Source organism: Argopecten irradians, chromosome 5, assembly GCF_041381155.1.
Source record: "Argopecten irradians isolate NY chromosome 5, Ai_NY, whole genome shotgun sequence".
In the NCBI taxonomy this organism is placed as follows: domain Eukaryota; kingdom Metazoa; phylum Mollusca; class Bivalvia; order Pectinida; family Pectinidae; genus Argopecten; species Argopecten irradians.
Window position 1 is genome coordinate 49,342,380 of NC_091138.1, and position 26,094 is coordinate 49,368,473.

At 35.7% G+C, this 26,094-nt stretch overlaps 1 protein-coding gene across 2 annotated transcripts in view; it reads right to left on the reverse strand.

Moving 5' to 3' along the window:
- The window catches only part of LOC138324129 (ethanolamine-phosphate cytidylyltransferase-like), a 54,506-nt gene that overhangs the window by 22,380 nt on the left and 6,032 nt on the right, over positions 1-26,094 (reverse strand). For both annotated transcript variants that reach the window (XM_069269209.1, XM_069269208.1), the window contains exons 4-10: positions 25,668-25,753; positions 24,841-24,916; positions 16,241-16,307; positions 12,405-12,452; positions 11,243-11,321; positions 5,177-5,315; positions 4,235-4,311 (exon numbers count right to left, since the gene is read on the reverse strand). In XM_069269209.1, the coding sequence (XP_069125310.1) occupies positions 4,235-4,311; positions 5,177-5,315; positions 11,243-11,321; positions 12,405-12,452; positions 16,241-16,307; positions 24,841-24,916; positions 25,668-25,753 (572 nt within the window). The remainder of the gene's footprint in view (positions 1-4,234; positions 4,312-5,176; positions 5,316-11,242; positions 11,322-12,404; positions 12,453-16,240; positions 16,308-24,840; positions 24,917-25,667; positions 25,754-26,094) is intronic.

Genomic DNA, 26,094 nt, shown 5'->3' on the forward strand with positions numbered 1-26,094 from the left:
CATATATCACCATAGTTACCTCCCTTGTATCGATTTACCACCTCAAACATATATTACCTCCCCTGTATCTATTTACCACCTCAAACATATATCACCTCCCTTGTATCTATTTACCACCTCAAACATATATCACCACCTCCCTTGTATCTATTTACCACCTCAAACATATATTACCTCCCCTGTATCTATTTACCACCTCAAACATATATCACCTCCCCTGTATCTATTTACCACCTCAAACATATATCACCTCCCCTGTATCTATTTACCACCTCAAACATATATCACCTCCCTTGTATCTATTTACCACCTCAAACATATATCACCTCCCTTGTATCTATTTACCACCTCAAACATATATCACCTCCCCTGTATCTATTTACCACCTCAAACATATATCACCTCCCTTGTATCTATTTACCACCTCAAACATATATCACCTCCCTTGTATCTATTTACCACCTCAAACATATATCACCTCCCTTGTATCTATTTACCACCTCAAACATATATCACCTCCCCTGTATCTATTTACCACCTCAAACATATATCACCTCCCTTGTATCTATTTACCACCTCAAACATATATCACCTCCCCTGTATCTATTTACCACCTCAAACATATATCACCTCCCTTGTATCTATTTACCACCTCAAACATATATCACCATAGTTACCTCCCTTGTATCGATTTACCACCTCAAACATATATCACCTCCCCTGTATCTATTTACCACCTCAAACATATATCACCTCCCTTGTATCTATTTACCACCTCAAACATATATCACCTCCCTTGTATCTATTTACCACCTCAAACATATATCACCTGTATATTTACCTACCCTGTATCTATTTACCACCTCAAACATATATACCTCCCCTGTATCTATTTACCACCTCAAACATATATCACCTCCCTTGTATCTATTTACCACCTCAAACATATATCACCTCCCTTGTATCGATTTACCACCTCAAACATATATCACCATAGTTACCTCCCTTGTATCTATTTACCACCTCAAACATATATCACCTCCCCTGTATCTATTTACCACCTCAAACATATATCACCTCCCTTGTATCTATTTACCACCTCAAACATATATCACCATAGTTACCTCCCTTGTATCGATTTACCACCTCAAACATATATCACCTCCCTTGTATCTATTTACCACCTCAAACATATATCACCTCCCTTGTATCTATTTACCACCTCAAACATATATCACCTCCCTTGTATCTATTTACCACCTCAAACATATATCACCATAGTTACCTCCCTTGTATCGATTTACCACCTCAAACATATATCACCATAGTTACCTCCCTTATATCGATTTACCACCTCAAACATATATCACCTCCCTTGTATCTATTTACCACCTCAAACATATATCACCTCCCTTGTATCTATTTACCACCTCAAACATATATCACATATTACCTCCCTGTATCTATTTACCACCTCAACATATATCACTCCCTTGTATCTATTTACCACCTCAAACATATATCACCTCCCTTGTATCTATTTACCACCTCAAACATATATCACCTCCCCTGTATCTATTTACCACCTCAAACATATATCACCTCCCTTGTATCTATTTACCACCTCAAACATATATCACCTCCCCTGTATCTATTTACCACCTCAAACATATATCACCTCCCCTGTATCTATTTACCACCTCAAACATATATCACCTCCCTTGTATCTATTTACCACCTCAAACATATATCACCTCCCTTGTATCTATTTACCACCTCAAACATATATCACCTCCCCTGTATCTATTTACCACCTCAAACATATATCACCTCCCTTGTATCTATTTACCACCTCAAACATATATCACCTCCCTTGTATCTATTTACCACCTCAAACATATATCACCTCCCTTGTATCTATTTACCACCTCAAACATATATCACCATAGTTACCTCCCTTGTATCGATTTACCACCTCAAACATATATCACCTCCCCTGTATCTATTTACCACCTCAAACATATATCACCTCCCCTGTATCTATTTACCACCTCAAACATATATCACCTCCCTTGTATCTATTTACCACCTCAAACATATATCACCTCCCTTGTATCTATTTACCACCTCAAACATATATCACCTGTTTACCTCCCTTGTATCTATTTACCACCTCAAACATATATTACCTCCCTTGTATCTATTTACCACCTCAAACATATATCACCTCCCTTGTATCTATTTACCACCTCAAACATATATCACCTCCCTTGTATCTATTTACCACCTCAAACATATATCACCATAGTTACCTCCCTTGTATCTATTTACCACCTCAAACATATATCACCTCCCTTGTATCTATTTACCACCTCAAACATATATCACCTCCCTTGTATCTATTTACCACCTCAAACATATATCACATATATCACCTCCCTTGTATCGATTTACCACCTCAAACATATATCACCTCCCTTGTATCTATTTACCACCTCAAACATATATCACCTCCCTTGTATCTATTTACCACCTCAAACATATATCACCTCCCTTGTATCTATTTACCACCTCAAACATATATCACCTCCCTTGTATCTATTTACCACCTCAAACATATATCACCTCCCCTGTATCTATTTACCACCTCAAACATATATCACCTCCCCTGTATCTATTTACCACCTCAAACATATATCACCTCCCTTGTATCTATTTACCACCTCAAACATATATCACCTCCCTTGTATCTATTTACCACCTCAAACATATATCACCTCCCTTGTATCTATTTACCACCTCAAACATATATCACCTCCCCTGTATCTATTTACCACCTCAAACATATATCACCTCCCCTGTATCTATTTACCACCTCAAACATATATCACCTCCCTTGTATCTATTTACCACCTCAAACATATATCACCTCCCCTGTATCTATTTACCACCTCAAACATATATCACCTCCCCTGTATCTATTTACCACCTCAAACATATATCACCTCCCTTGTATCTATTTACCACCTCAAACATATATCACCATAGTTACCTCCCTTGTATCGATTTACCACCTCAAACATATATTACCTCCCCTGTATCTATTTACCACCTCAAACATATATCACCTCCCTTGTATCTATTTACCACCTCAAACATATATCACCTCCCCTGTATCTATTTACCACCTCAAACATATATCACCTCCCCTGTATCTATTTACCACCTCAAACATATATCACCTCCCCTGTATCTATTTACCACCTCAAACATATATCACCTCCCCTGTATCTATTTACCACCTCAAACATATATCACCTCCCCTGTATCTATTTACCACCTCAAACATATATATCACCTCCCTTGTATCTATTTACCACCTCAAACATATATCACCTCCCTTGTATCTATTTACCACCTCAAACATATATCACCTCCCCTGTATCTATTTACCACCTCAAACATATATCACCTCCCTTGTATCTATTTACCACCTCAAACATATATCACCTCCCCTGTATATATTTATCACCTCAAACATATATCACCTCCCCTGTATCTATTTACCACCTCAAACATATATCACCTCCCTTGTATCTATTTACCACCTCAAACATATATCACCTCCCTTGTATCTATTTACCACCTCAAACATATACACCTCCTGTATCTATTTACCACCTCAAACATATATCACCTCCCTGTATCTATTTACCACCTCAAACATATATCACCTCCCTTGTATCTATTTACCACCTCAAACATATATCACCTCCCTTGTATCTATTTACCACCTCAAACATATATCACCCCCCTTGTATCTATTTACCACCTCAAAATATATATCACCTCCCCTGTATCTATTTACCACCTCAAACATATATCACCTCCCTTGTATCTATTTACCACCTCAAACATATATCACCACAGTTACCTCCCTTGTATCGATTTACCACCTCAAACATATATTACCTCCCCTGTATCTATTTACCACCTCAAACATATATCACCTCCCTTGTATCTATTTACCACCTCAAACATATATCACCTCCCTTGTATCTATTTACCACCTCAAACATATATCACCACAGTTACCTCCCTTGTATCCATTAACAATTATTACATGAGAAACCTTTCCTAGAAGTAGAATAAATCTGTACCGTATGAATAGTCATCATTTTATAGCTAAACGTGTATGATAAATCTACTAAATGTTGGCTATAACAACACTCACCGGATCAGTGTGGAGACCGACAATGACAAAGTCACCTTCTTTAGAGGCTTTCTCAAGGAAATCAAGGTGGCCAACATCTAGGTCCAGTTAAGAACAAAATTTTAATTCAGTATGAGCACAAAATCAAAAACAAACTAAAACCCCACATTCACCTCAAAATTAGAAAAAATATTCTTAATGCCCACCCCACCCAAATGAAGTATAATCTGAATAATAGCTGTTTGTAAAGAAAAGCTACAGAATCTCTTCTAAAGAGTTCATATTTCTATATATATCTAAAGAGTTCATATTTCTATATCTAAAGAGTTCATATTTCTATATATATCTAAAGAGTTCATATTTCTATATCTAAAGAGTTCATATTTCTATATCTTTCAGATTTCTATATCTAAAGAGTTCAGATTTCTATATCTAAAGAGTTCAGATTTCTATATCTAAAGAGTTCAGATTTCAATATATATCTAAAGAGTTCAGATTTCTATAAAGAGTTCAAATTTCTATATCTAAAGAGTTCAAATTTCTATATATATCTAAAGAGTTCAGATTTCTATATCTAAAGAGTTCAGATTTCTATATCTAAAGAGTTCAGATTTCTATATATATCTAAAGAGTTCAGATTTCTATATATATCTAAAGAGTTCAGATTTCTATATATATCTAAAGAGTTCAGATTTCTATATCTAAAGAGTTCAGATTTCTATATATATCTAAAGAGTTCAGATTTCTATATCTAAAGAGTTCAGATTTCTATATCTAAAGAGTTCAGATTTCTATATCTAAAGAGTTCAGATTTCTATATATATCTAAAGAGTTCAGATTTCTAAAGAGTTCAGATTTCTATATCTAAAGAGTTCAGATTTCTATATCTAAAGAGCTCAGATTTCTATAGCCAAGGTTTTATTCTTCCTCAGTTTAGCTATGTAGACAACAGAGCAAGGATACTAAAGAGATCAAACGCTCCTGCGACGTAGACAATGCGGTCATTTGGTTTGGGCTCCTTTCCCTCAGAAAACTGGATGATTTTGTTGGAGGTCTGTAGGAATTGGGAAACTCCCGTGTATGGACTGTGACCAGTGCTGGACTATAAAAAACAATTTAAAACTAAGTCAATATAAAAGCAAATATCTACCATTCTTACTGAAGGTTTCTTAATCTTTGGTATAATCATCACTGTTACTATACTATGTCTAGCTGCAATGTGGGTGTACAAATGTATCTGACTTGGCCAGTTCATTCCATATCTGTGTTTGGTCTATATATGATTACATGCATTTGGATTCCTTGAGGGGGAATTCCGTTCATAGAAAATGCCTGATTTTGCTTCGGGCGGGCTATACCCTGGTGCAGGTAATATGCAATATACAGTAAATATTTGTCAAGAGACTTAAATCAAATGGTATATGTTACTTTTATTACCATATACAAGCTATAAGGCACTCCCTAGATAACTGGGACCAATCAGAGCTATAAGGCACTCCCTAGATAACTGGGACCAATCAGAGCTATAAGGCACTCCCTAGATAACTGGGACCAATCAGAGCTATAAGGCACTCCCTAGACAAGAGGCCCAGAGGGCCTGTATCGCTCACCTGGTTTGTAATGCCAAGTAATGTTCTCAATACAAGTTCATTGTTTCTTTTCTGAAGGAATTTGAATATTGACCTCTAATTCCCCTATTGGGCTCCACTTTTTCTGCTCCAGGGGGTCAAAGCCAAAAATTATACAAATTCTGTTAACCCCAAGGATGTTTCTGGGCAAATTTGGGCAGTACAATCCATGCAGAACTCTAGGATAGGTAACTGTGGTAGCGATTTATAGGATTTACCTCTATTTCCCTTATTGTGCCCCGCCCCTCCTGCCCCCAGGGGGTCAGAGCCAAAATTTATAAAGTTCTGTTCCCCTTCCCTCAAGGATGTTTCTGGCCAAATTTGGTTACAATCTATGCAGAACTCTAGGACAAGTAGCGATTTATAGGATTTACCTCTATTTTCCCTATTGGGCCCCGCCCCTCCTGGCCCCGAGGGGTCAGAGCCAAAATTTATACAAGTTCTGTTCCCCTTCCCCCAAGGATGTTTCTGGCCAAATTTGGTTACAGTCCATGCAGAACTCTAGAACAAGTAGCGATTTATAGGATTTACCTCTATTTCCCCTATTGGGCCCCGCCCCTCCTGGCCCCGAGGGGTCAGAGCCAAAATTTATACAAGTTCTGTTCCCCTTCCCCCAAGGATGTTTCTGGCCAAATTTGGTTACAATCCATCCAGAACTCTATGACTAGTAGCGATTTAAAGGAAATGTTGACGGACGGACGGACGACGGACGCCGCGCCATGACATAAGCTGACCGACCCTACGGGCCAGGTGAGCTAAAAACTGGTACCAATCAGAGCTATAAGGCAATCCCTAGAAAACTGGTACCAATCAGAGCTATAAGGCACTCCCTAGAAAACTGGGACCAATCAGAGCTATAAGGCACTCCCTAGATAACTGGGACCAATCAGAGCTATAAGGCACTCCCTAGATAACTGGGACCAATCAGAGCTATAAGGCACTCCCTAGAAAACTTGGACCAATCAGAGCTATAAGGCACTCCCTAAGTTTTACAAGAGGTCTAAGGGCCTTAATGGTCATCAGTTTTACAAGAGGTCCAAGGGCCTTAATGGTCATCAGATTTACAAGAGGTCCAAGGGCCTTAATGGTCATCAGTTTTACAAGAGGCCTAAGGGCCTTAATGGTCATCAGTTTTACAAAATGCCCAAGGGCCTTAATGGTCATCAGTTTTACAAGAGGTCCAATGGGCTTAATGGTCATCAGATTTACAAGAGGTCCAAGAGGCTTAATGGTCATCAGTTTTACAAGAGGTCCAAGGGCCTTAATGTTCTGGGACCAACTAGAGCTATAAGGCACTCCCTAGATAACTGGGACCAATCAGAGCTATAAGGCACTCCCTAGATAACTGGGACCAATCAGAGCTATAAGGCACTCCCTAGATAACTGGGACCAATCAGAGCTATAAGGCACTCCCTAGATAACTGGGACCAATTAGAGCTATAAGGCACTCCCTAGATAACTGGGACCAATCAGAGCTATAAGGCACTCCCTAGATCAGAGCTGTAAGGCACTCCCTAGATAACAGGGACCAATTAGAGCTGTAAGGCATTCCCTAGATCAGAGCTATAAGGCACTCCCTAGATAACTGGGACCAATTAGAGCTATAAGGCACGCCCTAGATAACTGGGACCAATCAGAGCTATAAGGCACTCCCTAGATAATAGGGACTAATTAGAGCTATAAGGCACTCCCTAGATAGCTGCTATAATTTTAGTCCAGATAGGTTTATTCTTGATCAATTAAAATACATGATGAAATAATTGATGTTGAAATGTTCCTGAGCAAAGAATGTCCAGAGATTTGTGCAATATTACATGTAATATACCATTTATAGTGCAATACAATGTACAATGTGCTTGGCATAAGGGTTTGTGAGGTTTTTTGCACAGTATGCGCATTTGTTACGTAACCACCATATTTGACTCAATAAGCATCCCGTGCCTATTAAGCGCCCTGATCCAATAAGCCGCTCCTGGCCCTCTAAGCGCTCCTTCCCTTTTTGAGGCCTCAATGACTTTAAGTCCCAGGCCAGTTTAAATTTCCAGTTACAAAAAGTTGTGGCTTTTACACCAGTCTCTTTATTTGATTTCTTTCGCAAATTGATTGATGGCTTACTTTTGTGAGAGGTTTTGATCCTATTTAGTACCCCCTCATTTTTAGTCATTTTTTATTAGGTCAAATATGGTATTACATTGTAATTACTTGAACTGGAGATTAAGAGAATCTCTCCTTATACTAAGTGCTGTGTAGCTAGACAGATGGGAATTTCTCCCATACTTCACAGGGTTATCACGCGGTTGCTAGGGAAAAGATACCAGGGTAGGGAAAAGACAGCTCACATGCCCTAGACAGTAACGTCATCAATACATGTGGCGACCATTTTTACGCAGAGTGATGTTCATGTCGAATTTTCACCATTTCTCGTTAAAGTATGGAAGAAAAAGAATCAAACATTGGCCTGTCAGGTGGACTGGGATATTTCAACCCTCGTGAAAGATGTTGACCATAAACTCTCGGCAAGCCTCGGGTTGACCAGCCAAAATCTTTCACTCGGGTTAGGATATCCCTGTCCACTTGACAGACCCATGTAAGATTCTATTAATCTTTACATCAAACATACAACTTAATTATTGTGATTGCTCATAATGTCTTTATAATACACAAGTTCTGAGTACTGATATTAGAGATATTGTGAACTAACCAAACAACACTGGAGGCAATGATTTTTGGAAGATTTTACAAGAGGAGACAAACTCTGAACTTGCGTATTGACTTCCTTTGAAAACAATGAAAAACATTAATAGTACAATTATATAAAACTTCAATTGAATTATAAAATAAGAAAACCAACAATTAAAAAAACGAGGCTAAACAGGCCTTAATGATCATCTAACTATCTAAATGTACAATACAACATACAGATGTAAACAATTATAGAAAACTTGGCCTTCTAGTTATTGACAAGAAGATTTTAACCTATTTGACCATTGTGACCTTGAATGAAGGTCAAATCAATTCATTTGAACATTTGGACAAAATTATAAGTCCTTCACCCAAATATTCTACAGGCCAAACATCAAGACTCTAGACCCCTTAGTTATTCACAAGAAGTTGTTTAAAGATTTTAGTCTATTGACCCTTGTGATCTTGAATGAAGGTCAAAGTCATTAATTTGAATAAACTTTGCTGTCCTTCATCATAGCATGCTACAGACCAAATATCAGATATCTAGGCCTCTGAGTTATTGACAAGAAGTTGTTTAATGATTTAAACCCATTTGACCCCTGTGATCTTGAATTACCTTCAAAGTCATTCATTTCATTCAAACTTGGTAGCCCTTCATCACCCAGCATGCTATATTAGTCCTAACATAAGGACACACCACAGCATAAGCTCAGTCATGCCCTTCCACTCGATATCAGTCAGAAAGGGCCTCATCCCTGCTAAGTTGACATTTAGCTGCAGTAAATGACTAATCCCAAACACCCACTAAATATCAGCTGTCATTGATTCTGACGATTTCTAAATCTTGATCCCTTTAGGGACCACTGCAACCATTGTGCATTTTCAAATCTCTTCAAACTATTACCATGATATTCAGTATCCCCAAAGACCCTTGTATGCCATTCATATATACTATCAGCTTATACCATATGTATAGTTTTAAAACTTTCCGGAAAACCAATTGTGGACAGACAAATGAATAGACAGACAGACAGACAGACAGATATGATGATTACTATAAGGCTTGGGGGCCTAAAATGTTGTATTATTAAATATCAATATTACTGTACAAATTTGGTACTTTATACCAAGTATTATACAGCTTGATGGCCTAAAATGTTGTATTATTAAATATCAATATTACTGTACAAATTTGGTACTTTATACCAAGTATTATACAGCTTGATGGCCTAAAATGTTGTATTATTAAATATCAATATTACTGTACAAATTTGGTACTTTATACCAAGTATTATACAGCTTGGGGGCCTAAAATGTTGTATTATTAAATATCAATATTACTGTACAAATTTGGTACTTTATACCAAGTATAATACAGCTTGGGGGCCTAAAATGTTGTATTATTAAACATCAATATTACTTTACAAATCTGATACATTATACCCAGACAACTAGGACAAGTGCATAAGTTAAGTGCATCCTGCTAACTAACGATGCTGACGAGATATAACTGCATGAGAGTCCAATAGGATAGACTATAATGAGAACCAGAACTCTGCATACATGTGTGAAAATACTTTACCATGGACATACTCTGAAATAAACAAATTTGGCTGCTGTGACTAGGTTCACTCTCACAGTACGGAGTTCATTACTCTTACATTCTGTGAACAACTCATGGAAATTTCAAGATTCTTGAAAATGTATTTGGATAAAATCCTTTCCTAAAAGCTATATCAACATTGCATTTTTCAGTTTTAGTTAAGAAAATTAAGTAAAAGAAGCTTGATGTTATAAATCTGACTAAAATGTGATGTATGAGGGAAAATCATACCAAAAATCTAAGCAAATCATGTTTTTTTTTTTTGTTTTTTTTTTTAATAATTGAAATTATGATAAAACAGAAAACAATCATATATGTATCCTTACATTGATTTTTTTAAGAGTATTGAAATTACTTGTAGGGCTTTTTGATATTGAGACAATTCAGTCTTCACACATTGCGATGTAACTAAAGCTTCAATACATTTGTATAATATGGACCCATTTTAATTAAACATTGATATCACTATTTTTTTAAATTTCATCAGGGTATGAAAAAAAGTTTGTTTGCAAACTGTGTGAATCCGCGTGGCGGATTCTCATAAAAGTTCGCAAACAAAATTTTTTCCATAACCCGATGAAATAAAAAAATAATGACATCAATGCTTATAATTGATTTTGTAATCTATTCGATAAAATGAAGTATGTTTAAATGTACCATTCTAGTGATTTTTCAAGGGATTTTTTTCCCGAATCAATACACAAAGTCAATGTCTCTATTGTGACGTCACAATAACGTCAGGGTTTTGCGCTATTCTCAGAAAGCTAAATTTAGAATGAAAAGAAAGAATAATTAATAATTTCTAAATGAAAAACCCTCCTATGTTTTAGTTCAATTCACAAATCAACTAAAGAGTACGGATACTTACAAATATACATTTTTGTATGCGAGGTGGAAGTGGGGGTGTCTGCGATTCTCAGGCGACCAAACAAGCATCATTAAAGTGATTCTTTTTAATATTACAAAGATTTTAACCTTTTATAAGTGAAAAAAAGTACATTTTCAGTGACCACAAAGTGCAGTGGCTGTAAACCTCATTCAAGTGAACATTGTTTAGTGGCCAAGGCTCTGACCTCATTCCTGTCACCTCTGATACAATTTCTTTGACCTTACCTCTCCGATTTCTGAGACTTCCGATTTTTCTACACTTTCTTCATCAGGTTTGTGATGGTTTTTGGTGACCAACAACATTCTGTTAACAAAAACAGCCAATCAGCATCTTCTTATGTTTAGGATCCATCTTAATACAGTACAAGAAATGTAAAAATGGCAGCACCAATTGTACAATTTACAAGGAGCAAAGGAAGACACTAGCAAAATGGTTAAGTAACCTGTGATTCACTTTATAGAATGTTAAGGATCTGTTCTGGTGAGTTTCAGTGTCGTTGAAGTCTCGTTTCAACATCAATTAAAGAGTTTTATGATTTTAAAAAACAATTTGTCTCAATTTGTAGCAAGTTGCCATATGGAAAATATGTCAAATATTAGACTTCTATTGCTTGTAGAATTTTATATACACAAATTTTAAGAAATTACTAATTTGGCGGCCATTTTGAAAAGGTGCATTTTTCACACTTTGTAGAGAGGTGAAATTTCACGCTTTTTATTACTTCAATATTTTTACTTAACTCGCCGGTGCTACAACATTTTTAGCTAATTCAAGTTAATTTTTTATACACCCTTAACTATCAGGTATTACAATCCATTAAAGTTTTAACAAGAGATCTCACAGGAATCTTGGTGCTCACCAAAGAATGATCTATGTCTGACAATGGAAAGAGGGATCTTTTCTCTCCTTTTTAAACTTTTATCTATCTTCAACTACCAAAATCCAAGATGGCTGCCTGACGACCATATTGTTGACAGATAGTCCTAAATTGAAATATGCACAACTAGGGCCCTAGGGGAACTTACATGTGAAATTTGAGAAATACTCCTTCAGAACTTTCTGAGAAATAGCGATAACAATCTTCAGCTATCAAAATCCAAAATGGTTGCCTGTCTGTCATCTTTTTAACCGATCGGTCCCAAAATGCAACATACACAACTATAGGGCCCTAGGGGGAACCTACATATGAAATTTGACAAAGACCCCTTCAGTACTTTCTGAGAAATACCGATTACAAGAATTGTTAACAACGGAAGGAAGAACAGACCATGTACCACGGACGAAAGGCAATATGAATAGTCCACCATCATCACTGATGATGGTGGAAACGTTCAGAAACAATTGTATCGGCCGGTAAAATCTATGATCATTCAAAAAGTCACTTACCTGCCTACAAGGTCTGTCGTGGACACACCTGCTGTTCTTTTACACTCCCTTAAAAAATCAAAACAAGTAAAATGTATTATTACCTGTAAAGTACATAATTACCCTCTAGCCAGTAAAATGTATTATTACCTGTAAAGTACATAATTACCCTCTAGCCAGTAAAATGTATTATTACCAGTAAAGTACATAATTACCCTCTAGCCAGTAAAATGTATTATTACCAGTAAAGTACATAATTACCGTCTAGCCAGTAAAATGTATTATTACCAGTAAAGTACATAATTACCGTCTAGCCAGTAAAATGTATTATTACCAGTAAAGTACATAATTACCGTCTAGCCAGTAAAATGTATTATTACCAGTAAAGTACATAATATCTGTGAAAAATGCTGCGAAATTGTGAAAATATCATACTCGCGAAAATAATATCATACCCGCAAAAATATCTTGTAATCTAGTTTTTAAAATATATATGATTAAACTATTTCTATCATTTTTCCATGTGTCAAATTTCTGTGATCATAACAATGTGCTGCGAAATCATAACAAGAGATCCCAGGGGGATCTTGGCGCCCACCAAAGAATGATCTATGTCTGACAACAGAAAGAGGGATCTTTTCCCTGCTTTTCAAACTTTTACTACATACTATATATTAAACTTGAGAAAGATCCTTTCAGTACTTTCTGACATATATAGCAGAAACAAACTTCAATTATCAAAATCCAAGATGGCTACCTGTCGATCATCTTGCTGACCGATAAGTCCGAAAATGCACTAGACCCCTTCAGGAACCTGCACATGAAATTTGAGAAAAAAACCTTCATTACTTTCTGAGAAATAGCGGTAACAAACTTTAACTATCAACATCCAAGATGGCCGCCCTTCGGCCATCTTGTTGACCGATCTGTCCCAAAATGCAATATGCACAACTAGGGTCCTAGGGGAACCTACATATGAAATTTGAGAAAAATTCCTTCAGTACTTTCTGGGAAATAGCGTTAACAAACTTTAACTATCAAAATCCAAGATGGCCGCCGGTGGACTATCTTGTTGACAGATTGGTCCCAAAATGCAATATGCACAACTAGGGCCCTAGGAGAACCTACATATGAAATTTGAGAAAGATCCCTTCACAACTTTCTGAGAAATAGCGGTAACAAACTTAAACTATCAAAATCCAAGATGGCCGCCAGTCGGCCATCTTGTTGACAGATTGGTCCCAAAATGCAATATGCACAACTAGGGCCCTAGGAGAACCTACATATGAAATTTGAGAAAGATCCCTTCACAACTTTCTGAGAAATAGCGGTAACAAACTTAAACTATCAAAATCCAAGATGGCCGCCAGTCGGCCATCTTGTTGACCGATTGGTCCCAAAATGCAATATGCACAACTAGGGCCCTAGGGGAACCTACATGTGAAATTTGAGAAAGATCCCTTCAGTACTTTCTGGGAAATAGCGGTAACAAACTTTAACTATCAAAATCCAAGATGGCCGCCAGTCGGCCATCTTGTTGGCCGAATGGTCCCAAAATGCAATATGCACAACTAAGGCCCTAGGGGAACCTACATGTGAAATTTGAGAAAGATCCCTTCACAGCTTTCTGAAAAATAGCGGTAACAAACTTTAACTATCAAAATCCAAGATGGCCGCCAGTCGGCCATCTTGTTGACCGATTGGTCCCAAAATGCAATATGCACAACTAGGGCCCTAGGGGAACCTACATGTGAAATTTGAGAAAGATCCCTTCACAACTTTCTGAAAAATAGCGGTAACAAACTTTAACTATCAAAATCCAAGATGGCCGCCAGTCGGCCATCTTGTGGACCGATTGGTCCCAAAATGCAATATGCACAACTAGGGCCCTAGGGAAACCTACATGTGAAATTTGAGAAAGATCCCTTCACAACTTTCTGAGAAATAGCGGTAACAAACTTAAACTATCAAAATCCAAGATGGCCGCCAGTCGGCCATCTTGTTGACAGATTGGTCCCAAAATGCAATATGCACAACTAGGGCCCTAGGGGAACCTACATGTGAAATTTGAGAAAGATCCCTTCACAACTTTCTGAGAAATAGCGGTAACAAACTTTAACTATCAAAATCCAAGATGGCCGCCAGTCGGCCATCTTGTTGACCGATTGGTCCCAAAATGCAATATGCACAACTAGGGCCCTAGGGGAACCTACATGTGAAATTTGAGAAAGATTCCTTCACAACTTTCTGAAAAATAGCGGTAACAAACTTTAACTATCAAAATCCAAGATGGCCGCCAGTCGGCCATCTTGTTGACAGATTGGTCCCAAAATGCAATATGCACAACTAGGGCCCTAGGGGAACCTACATGTGAAATTTGAGAAAGATCCCTTCACAACTTTCTGAGAAATAGCGGTAACAAACTTTAACTATCAAAATCCAAGATGGCCGCCAGTCGGCCATCTTGTTGACCGATTGGTCCCAAAATGCAATATGCACAACTAGGGCCCTAGGGGAACCTACATGTGAAATTTGAGAAAGATTCCTTCAGTACTTTGTGAGAAATAGCGGTAACAAGAATTGTTAACGGACGGACGGACGGACGGACGGAAGGACGGACGGACGGAAGGACGGACGGACGGACGACGGACCACGGACGAAAGGCGATTTGAATAGCCCACCATCTGATGATGGTGGGCTAAAAATATCATACCTGCGAAAATATCATACCCGCAAAAATATCATAATGAGGAAAAACGGTATAAAGCTAGTATATTAATAATCCGAAATAAAAGGCCAAAATAAATTCAAAGTAAAATCAAAATCATTTCTATGGATTTTCTGACCACGTTCTGTGTACCTCGGATTCCTGGACATTCACCAGTTGGTGCATGACCTCGCGATGTTTACCCCAATGTCTCCATACGTACACCTTATGACGTTCAAACATAGACCGTGTGTATCGCTCTACACGCTCAGCTGAGCGGATCTTACTGCGCATAAGGTCCAACACTACTTCCTTTCTTCGCGTCTCCTTCCCACCACCTCTTCTACCACCTTCACTTATCGCATATCTCTCAACATCGTTGGTACCTATTGTCTTACTTTTCAACTTTTTGAACAGCAATACACAACTAAATGCTCGTGTTAGCTTAAGTTTTAGTTCTACTTGTTTCTTGAATAATTTAATCCACACATCCCTCTCTGTATGAGTTAGGGGAACCGATGCTATCAGGGTTTTGATCATGTGGCTAGCTTGAGGAATCATAATGAGGAAAAACGGTATAAAGCTAGTATATTAATAATCCGAAATAAAAGGCCAAAATAAATTCAAAGTAAAATCAAAATCATTTCTATGGCAAAAATATCATACCTGGGAAAATATCATACCCGTGAAAATATCATACCTGGGAAAATATAATACCCACGAAAATATCATACCTGGGAAATGTCTTACCTGTGAAAATATCATACCTGTGAAAATATCATACCTGGGAAAATATCATTCCCATGAAAATATCATACATTGTACCTGCGAAAATATCATACCCGCAAAAATATCATACCTGGGAAAATATCATGCCCGCAAAAATATCATACCTGGGAAAATATCATACCTGGGAAAATATCATACCTGTGAAAATATCATACCTGGGAAAATATCATACCTGGGAAAATATCATTCTCATGAAAACATCATACCTGTGAAAATATTCCTGTGAAAATATCATACCTGTGAAAATATCATACCCGCGAAAATAGTCAGCTATACAGTATAATTATCACCAGTTTGAGGAATACTATTTACCTAGTGAAGTTTGATATGAAAACAAAGATATTTGTACTGTTAATCTTACTTGTATCGGCCAGCAGCCTTGACTATATGATAGGAGTCGGTACCGTCAGCAGTTGTGGTAATATCATCTGTTTAATCAGAGTAAAAACAGTATAACAACAGTACCACATCAGTACCACATCAGTCTAACATCAGTACAACATCAGTACAACATCAGTATAACATTAGTACAACATCAGTATAACAATACAACATCAGTTCAACATCAGTACAACATCAGTACAACATCAGTTCAACATTGGTACAACATCAGTTCAACATCAGTAAAACATCAGTATAACATCAGTACAACATCAGTACAACAACAGTATAACAGTACAACATCAGTATAATATCAGTACAACATCAGTATAACAGTACAACATCAGTACAACATCAGTATAACAGTACAACATCAGTATAATATCAGTACAACATCAGTTCAACATCAGTTGACATCAGTTCAACATCAGTATAACATCAGAACAACATCAGTATAACATCAGTATAACATCAGTACAACACATCAGTATATCAGTACAACATCAGTATAATCAGTACAATCAGCATAACATCAGTATAACATCAGTACAACATCAGTTCAACATCAATATAACATCAGTACAACACCAGTATAACATCAGTATAACATCAATACAACATCAGTACAACATCTTATAACATCAGTACAAATCATACAACATATAAATCAGTACAACATCAGTACAACATCAGTATAACAGTACAACATCAGTATAACATCAGTCAACATCAGTACAACATCTATAACATCAACAGTCAACATCAATATCAGTACAACATCAGACATCAGTAAAATCAGTAACACAGTACAACATCAGTATAATATCAGTACAACATCAGTTCAACATCAGTATAACATCAGAACAACATCAGTACAACATCAGTATAAATCAGTACAACATCAGTTCAACATCAGTATAACATCAGTATAACATCAGTATAACATCAGTACAACATCAGTTACAACATCAGTATAACATCAGTACAACACAGTATAACATCAGTACAACATCAGTATAACAGTACAACATCAGTATAACATCAGTACAACATCAGTACAACATCTATATAACATCAGTGCAACATCAGTATAACAGTACAACATCAGAATAACAGTACAACATCAGTATAATATCAGTACAACATCAGTTCAACATCAGTATAACATCAGAACAACATCAGTACAACATCAGTATAATATCAGTACAACATCAGTTCAACATCAGTATAACATCAGAACAACATCAGTATAACATCAGTATAACATCAGTACAACATCAGTACAACATCAATATAACATCAGTACAACATCAGTACAACAACATCAGTATAAATCAGTACAACATCAGTACAACATCAGTATAAACATCAGTACAAAGCATAACATCAGTATAACATCAGTACAACATCAGTTCAACATCAATATAACATCAGTACAACACCAGTATAACATCAGTATAACATCAATACAACATCAGTACAACATCTGTATAACATCAGTACAATATCAGTACAACACCAGTATAAAATCAGTACAACATCAGTACAACATCAGTATAACAGTACAACATCAGTATAATATCAGTACAACATCAGTTCAACATCAGTATAACATCAGAACAACATCAGTACAACATCAGTATAATATCAGTACAACATCAGTTCAACATCAGTATAACATCAGAACAACATCAGTATAACATCAGTATAACATCAGTACAACATCAGTATCAACAACATCAGTAAACATAACATCAGTATAACATCAGTACAACATCAGTTAACATCAGTATAACATCAGTACAACATCAGTACAACATCATACAACATCAGTATAACATCAGTACAACACTCTAAACAAACAGTACAACATCTCTATAACATCAGTACAATATCAGTACAACACCAGTATAACATCAGTACAACATCAGTTCAACATCAGTATAACATCAGTACAACATCAGTATAACATCAGTATAACATCAGTACAACATCAGTACAACATCTATATAACATCAGTACAACATCAGTATAACAGTACAACATCAGTATAACAGTACAACATCAGTACAACATCAGTACAACATCAGTTCAACATGTACAACATCAGTTCAACATCAGTATAACAGTACAACATCAGTACAACATCAGTATAACAGTACAACATCAGTATAACATCAGTACAACATCAGTATACATCAGTTAACATCAGTATAACATCAGTATAACATCAGTACAAACATCAGTAACATCAGTACAACATCAGTATAACATCACACACATCAGTATAACATCAGTACAACATCAGTACAACATCAGTCAACATCAGTATAACATCAGTATAAACATCAGTATAACATCAGTATAACATCAGTACAACATCAGTATAACATCAGTACAACATCAGTATAACATCAGTATCAACATCAGTACAACATCAGTACAACATCAGTACAAACATCAGTATAACACAGTACAACATCATATAACATCAGTACAACATCAAACAAATCAGTATAACAGTACAACATCAGTATAACATCAGTACAACATCAGTATAACATCAGTTACACTCGTATAACATCAGTACACATCATCAGTACAACATCAGTATAACAGTACAACATCAGTCAACATCAGTACAACATCAGTTCAACATCAGTACACACAGTATCAACATCAGTATAACAACAGTACAACATCAGTAAATCATACAACATCAGTATATCAGTACAACATCAGTTCAACATCAGTACAACATCAGTATAATATCAGTATAACATCAGTACAACATCAGTACAACATCATACAACATCAGTATAACATCAGTTCAACATCAGTATAACAGTACAACATCAGTATTACATCAGTACAACATCAGTATAACATCAGTACAGTACAACATCAGTATAACATCAGTATAACATCAGTTCAACATCAGTATAACAGTACAACATCAGTATTACATCAGTACAACATCAGTATAACATCAGTTCAACATCAGTATAACATCAGTACAACATCAGTACATAACATCAGTATAACATCAGTATAACATCAGTATAACATCAGTACAACATCATATAACATCAGTATAACATCAGTATAACATCAGTATAATCAGTACAACATCAGTACAACATCAGTATAACATCAGTACAACATCAGTATCAACATCAGTATAACATCAGTAAACACAGTATAACATCAGTACAACATCAGTATAACATCAGTTCAACATCAGTATAACATCAGTATAACAGTACAACATCAGTATATCATCAATACAACATCAGTTCAACATCAGTTCAACATCAGTACAACATCAGTATAACATCAGTATAACATCAGTACAACATCAGTACAACATCAATATAACATCAGCACAACATCAGAACAACATCAGTATAACAGTACAACATCAGTATAACATCAGTACACAACACATAAACATCAGTACAACATCAGTATAACATCAGTTCAACATCAGTATAACATCAGTACAACATCAGTATAACAGTACAACATCAGTATATCATCAGTAACATCAGTTCAACATCAGTACAACATCAGTTCAACATCAGTATAACACAGTAAACATCAGTATATATACACAGTACAACATCAGTATAAACATCAGTACAACATCAGTTCAACATCAGTACATCAGTATAATCAGTATAACATCAGTATAACATCAGTATACATCAATATAACATCAGTATAACATCAGTATAACATCAGTACAACATCAGTATAACATCAACAACATCAGTACAACATCAGTATAACAGTACAACATCAGTATAACATCAGTACAACATCAGTTCAACATCAGTACAACATCAGTACAACATCAGTATAACATCAGTATAACATCAGTACAACATCAGTACAACATCAGTATAACATCAGTACAACATCAGTACAACATCAGTATAACATCAGTACAACATCAGTATAACATCAGTACAACATCAGTATAACATCAGTATAACATCAGTACAACATCAGTACAACATCAGTACAACATCAGTATAACATCAGTATAACATCAGTACAACATCAGTATAACAGTACAACATCAGTATAACATCAGTACAACATCAGTATAACATCAGTTCAACATCAGTATAACATCAGTATAACATCAGTATAACATCATAAACATCAGTATAACATCAGTATCAACATCAGTATAACATCAGTAAACATCAGTACAACATCAGTATACATCAGTACAACATCAGTTAACATCAGTCAACATCAGTACAACATCAGTATAACATCAGTATAACATCAGTACAACATCAGTACAACATCAGTATAACATCAGTACAACATCAGTACAACATCAGTATAACATCAGTACAACATCAGTATAACATCAGTAAACATCAGTAAACATCAGTACAACATCAGTACAACATCAGTATAACATCAGTATAACATCAGTATAACATCAGTATAACAGTATTACATCAGTACAACATCAGTATAACATCAGTTCAACATCAGTATAACATCAGTACAACATCAGTATAACATCAGTACAACATCAGTATAACATCAGTATACAACATCAGTATAACATCAGTACAACATCAGTATAACAGACAAAAACATCAGTATAAATCAGTATCAACATCAGTACAACATCAGTAAACATCAGTATAACATCAGTATAACATCAGTATCAACATCAGTATAACATCAGTACAACATCAGTACAACATCAGTACAACATCAGTATAACATCAGTACAACATCAGTATAACATCAGTACAACATCAGTATAACATCAGTACAACATCAGTATAACATCAGTATAACATCAGTATAACATCAGTATAACATCAGTTCAACATCAGTTCAACATCAGTACAACATCAGTATAACATCAGTATAACATCAGTACAACATCAGTACAACATCAATATAACATCAGTATAACATCAGTATAACATCAATATAACATCAGTATAACATCAGTATAACATCAGTAGAACAGTATAACATCAATTCTGATAAATCAGTACAACATCAGTATAACATCAGTAAACATCAGTTCAACATCAGTAAACATCAGTAAACATCAGTTCACATCAGTAACATACACATCAGTATACATCAGTACAACATCAGTAACATCAGTACAACATCAGTATAACATCAGTATAACATCAGTATAACAGTACAACATCAGTACAACATCAGTAACATCAGTATAACATCAGTTCAACATCATATAACAGTACAACATCAGTATTACATCAGTACAACATCAGTATAACATCAGTTCAACATCAGTATAACATCAGTATAACATCAGTATAAACATCAGTATAACAGTACAACATCAGTACAACATCAGTAACATCAGTATAACATCAGTTCAACATCAGTACAACATCAGTATAACATACAGTATAACATCAGTACAACATCAGTACAACATCAATATAACATCAGTATAACATCAGTATAACATCAATATAACATCAGTATAACATCAGTATAACATCAGTAGAACAGTATAACATCAATTCTGATGTTTAAGATCATGTTACATTTGCTGAGAAAATTAAAGGAAATCAAGGGGAAGGAACAACCTAAAGTCTGATCAATCAGGAGGTACAGTGGACCCTCGATAATCCGAACACCTCCATTCCCAGCCTAAACCGTCCGGATTACGAGTTTTCCGGACTGCCAAATTCCGTGTTCTTAGTCAATCAAATTGTCACGTACGAGTTACTCCCCTTGACCTTGTAATCGGTGACAGGCTTTTATGTAATATACGTGTAGTACAATTAATACTTTGTTTGTTATGTTTTATAGTATTTTTATATCATTACGTTAAGACTATTACGTTAAGACTATTATAAAACGTTTTCTTTTTCTATGAAACCTAAAGCCATAGTTATTTGTCGGTATGCATATATAGTAAGTATCCCATTCTTGATCTGTCGGACGGCAAATTGCCTTACCAAGGATCAATATCATCTACGTTCTTTGCATAAAAAACTATGATAACAAATAGTTGTGAACATTTTAGGAACTCATATAATTGTTATTTTGTATAATGGTTGTTTTTAATGACAATTTCTACAAGTCTTTGCTTTCTGACTTACAGACGTGTGTAACAACCACGCGCCTGTTCACGTCTAACTTCGTGCACAATGTCACACACATGTAAATGGCATGTGCTGTAGCCTTTATATAATCTTATACCACAGACGATGAATTCGAATAGATTCTCATACATTTAAAGTTCTTATCAATTTTGTGAGTATATTATCTCACTTAATTGTATCCGATACTCATAGCGATATATTCTGCATGCGAAACCAGTAAGGTATCTTCAGCATACGTATCCGTACCCAAGCTCTAACTGCATGTTTAAAAGCGTGTGGCTAAAAACATATTGCGTATCTCAATTACAACACTGAAGTTTGATCTCCTATAGAAAACTAATGAACCGTTACATGACTGCATGTACCCGTGTGAAAGGTGTTCAGGTAAACGCCCGTGGCTATGACCTGGCAGCCGTCGTTATGACAACACACTCAGTGTCGAGTGATAGTGTGTATTGTACACATGATTGTAGCTGGCCTTGGATTTTCTCGGCATGTGGCGACAACAAATTGTCCGGATTATTGTGGGAATTTATTAACGAAAATTAAATTCCGTTCCCAAAATGGAGTTCCGGATTCGGACTACGAATTTCCGAACTAGTGAGTATAAATAACGTTACGGATATCCGTTTCCTTCCTGACATTTCCGTCCGGATTGTGAGTTTTCCGGACTATCGGCATCCGGATTATCGCGGGTCCACTGTATAATTATGAAGTCCAGTTTTGGCTGAATATTTCGTGCAAGAACATTGAAAATGCTATTTGACTGTGATCATTTTTTTACATGTTTAAGTTGTCCTCATTATTTCAGTAATTTGTCAAAATATTGGTGGAAGAAGGGTATTTCTACCACAATAGGCGGCGTTATTCAATTTTCAGTGTATCAAATAAACGATGCAGCTGTTGATTAACAATTTGTTTATACCACAGGTGATATAAACTCTGTATGTATTCTGATTGGATGATACCGTGAACTTTGACCGCACTACTTATTTCTAAGTGCCAAATCATAATTTGCCAACGTCATCTATAATCAAGTGACGTCATGCTATGTTGTGATCACCGCTTGATGTCAAAACTGTGGCGTTTTTATATGTAGAATAACAATCTGTGTAACGGTCTTGTCAATATTTTAAAAGTTTATTATGATACTCAGAAATATATAGCTTACAGCCAAGGAGAAAGAGCAAAAATTAAATTTGAGAAAGACTGGAAAAAATGGGAAAAAATAGCTAAACTTTAATCTTTTATTCGTACACCTCACCTTGAAATATTTGCAATATGATAATCATAGATGTATACAATTTTTTTTTTTTTTTTTTTTTTTTTTTTTATATATTTAGATTTTTTTTGTTCCTTGTTTTTAATTATTTATTTTTTTCATTATTATCATTTTTTTGTTTTTGCCGATATAACTTTTTATTTCTTCGATCTTCACTTACTGTACGTGCCACTCTAAATACCATCTCTCTGTCTATCCCTCCCCTTTATCTATCTTTTTTTCTCTATCTCTCTATCTTTCTTTCCTTTCTCTTTGTTTTTCTTTTCTGTTGTTTTTTTGTTTTTCGTCTCTCTGTGTGTATATTTGATAGTATAAGGTGTATGTGTGTGTATGTGAAGAATGAAAGTGTCCTCGTTTGTCATGTCAAATGTGTTACAAAATTTGAAAAAATAAAAAATTACAAAAAAAAAAAACAATTTGTGTAACTAGTTTTCACGGAAAAGGATCTTACTGGTAAGTTTGGTAGATTAAACGTGTCTGAAACGGACTTTAACTTGATTACAATTGCTTGACGTTTATTTGGCGGGAATTAAACGACATGGCTCTGCCGTGCGCACGCATTTATAGTACGACAATGAGTATTACATCATTGAAGTAACTTTAATATTTAATTTAATAATACCTTAAATGAGAAATATTTCATCCTAAAGTTGTTCTTAATAAGAAGATTTTAATAGGAATGGATTCTTCATCGAAACAGGACTTTTGAATTTTAATCAGTGCCTTATTGCTGATGAAAATATCACTACATCTTATTTGAATTCCTCAGTAAACACATGTTACCTTATCCTTGTCGTATTTCTACCGGCTATAAGTAGATATAATTGTGGTAGATACAGGTCACACGACTTGTGGTTTTCGGATATAGAATTTATTCCATACTCATAGATTATTTTTCAAAAGTTCCAAAAAGACACTCACTAAAGCTCATGTCTTTTGTAACTTTTAAAAAATAACTCAATCGTGTGGAATAAATTCTATATCCAAAAACCACTCATTGTGTAACCTCTATTTAGATGTGTTCCTGCAGATTATGGGCAGTAATAAACAGCCTATTATCCAAGTTCAAAAATATTGCATCATGTCTAAAAAATGAAAATATCTAGCATTATATTTTGAGATTAATTTGATAAAAGAGAATGATTATTTGTTTATATTACCAACCTCCATGCACACAGAAATCACAGTTGTATTTGTCTAATGTCTCCAGTGTTGTAACATAGGGCGCAGCTTCCACCACCTAAAATAAACACATACATGATGAGCCAAATGAAGTAGCATCATTAAGGCCTACATCTTTAACTCTTTCCGTAGATGTCCCTGTATCTAATAACTCCTATGGATCAATCCCACTTTAAATCTAGCTTTCTATGCAAAGACACATTTCAAACTTTATTCCATTTTTATGGATATAAAACAAGAGATCCCAGAGGGATCTTGGCGTCCACCAAAGAATAATCTGTGTCTGACAATGGAAAGAGGGATCTTTTCTCTGCTTCTCAAACTTCCACTATCAAATCTAAGACAGCTGCCTGTTGGATATCTTGTTGACAAATCGGTCCCAAAATGCCATGGGCACAACTAGGGCCTATGTGGATCCTCTCAATAGGAAATTTGAGAATGATCCCTTTAGTACTTTCTGAGATATAGCAGTAACAAACTTCAATTATCAAAATCAAAGATGGCTGCCTGTTGGCCATCTAGTTGACCGATCGGTCCCAAATTGCAATATGCATAACAAGGGCCCTTGGGGAACAGAACCTGCACATGAAACTTGAGACAGATCCCTTCAGGACTTTCTGAGAAATAGCAATAACAAGAATTGTTAACAGACGGATGGAAGAGGCTAGGACGAACGACAGATGGACGGACGGACAAAAGGATGACTGACTGTGGACGAAAAGCAATTTGATGATGGTGGGCTCAAAAGTATATTGTTCTTGACCTCATCAGCCTTAAATGTTTTTAGACTTAGAAAATATTTAAGTTACCTCATCCACCCATTTAATGGCCCTGACCATCTTGTAGCGCTCGTCTTGTTTGTATACTGGAGGTCCTTTGTGCTTGGCTATTTCCTCTGTAGTAAACAAAGATATTTACAACATCAAACAAGAGAGGGGGATCATAGCTCCTACCCAACAATCATCTATGTCCTACAATGGAAATTAAAGAGGAATTATTTCTTCGCTTATTTTCATCTCTTTTTCTCTTTTGTTCATTCCAAAATTAGAATATGACAGTATATTTTTAAAATGTTTGAGGATTGTATTTCCTGCAGTTTTAGATAATCAATCATTGTAATGAAATAATTGATATATCTGAAAATCATACCAAAACATACAGAATAACTTATCTCGGGTTCATGTCCCTTTAAAGCTAGATATAGAAGACTGATTATGGTTTATTGTATTTTGTTTC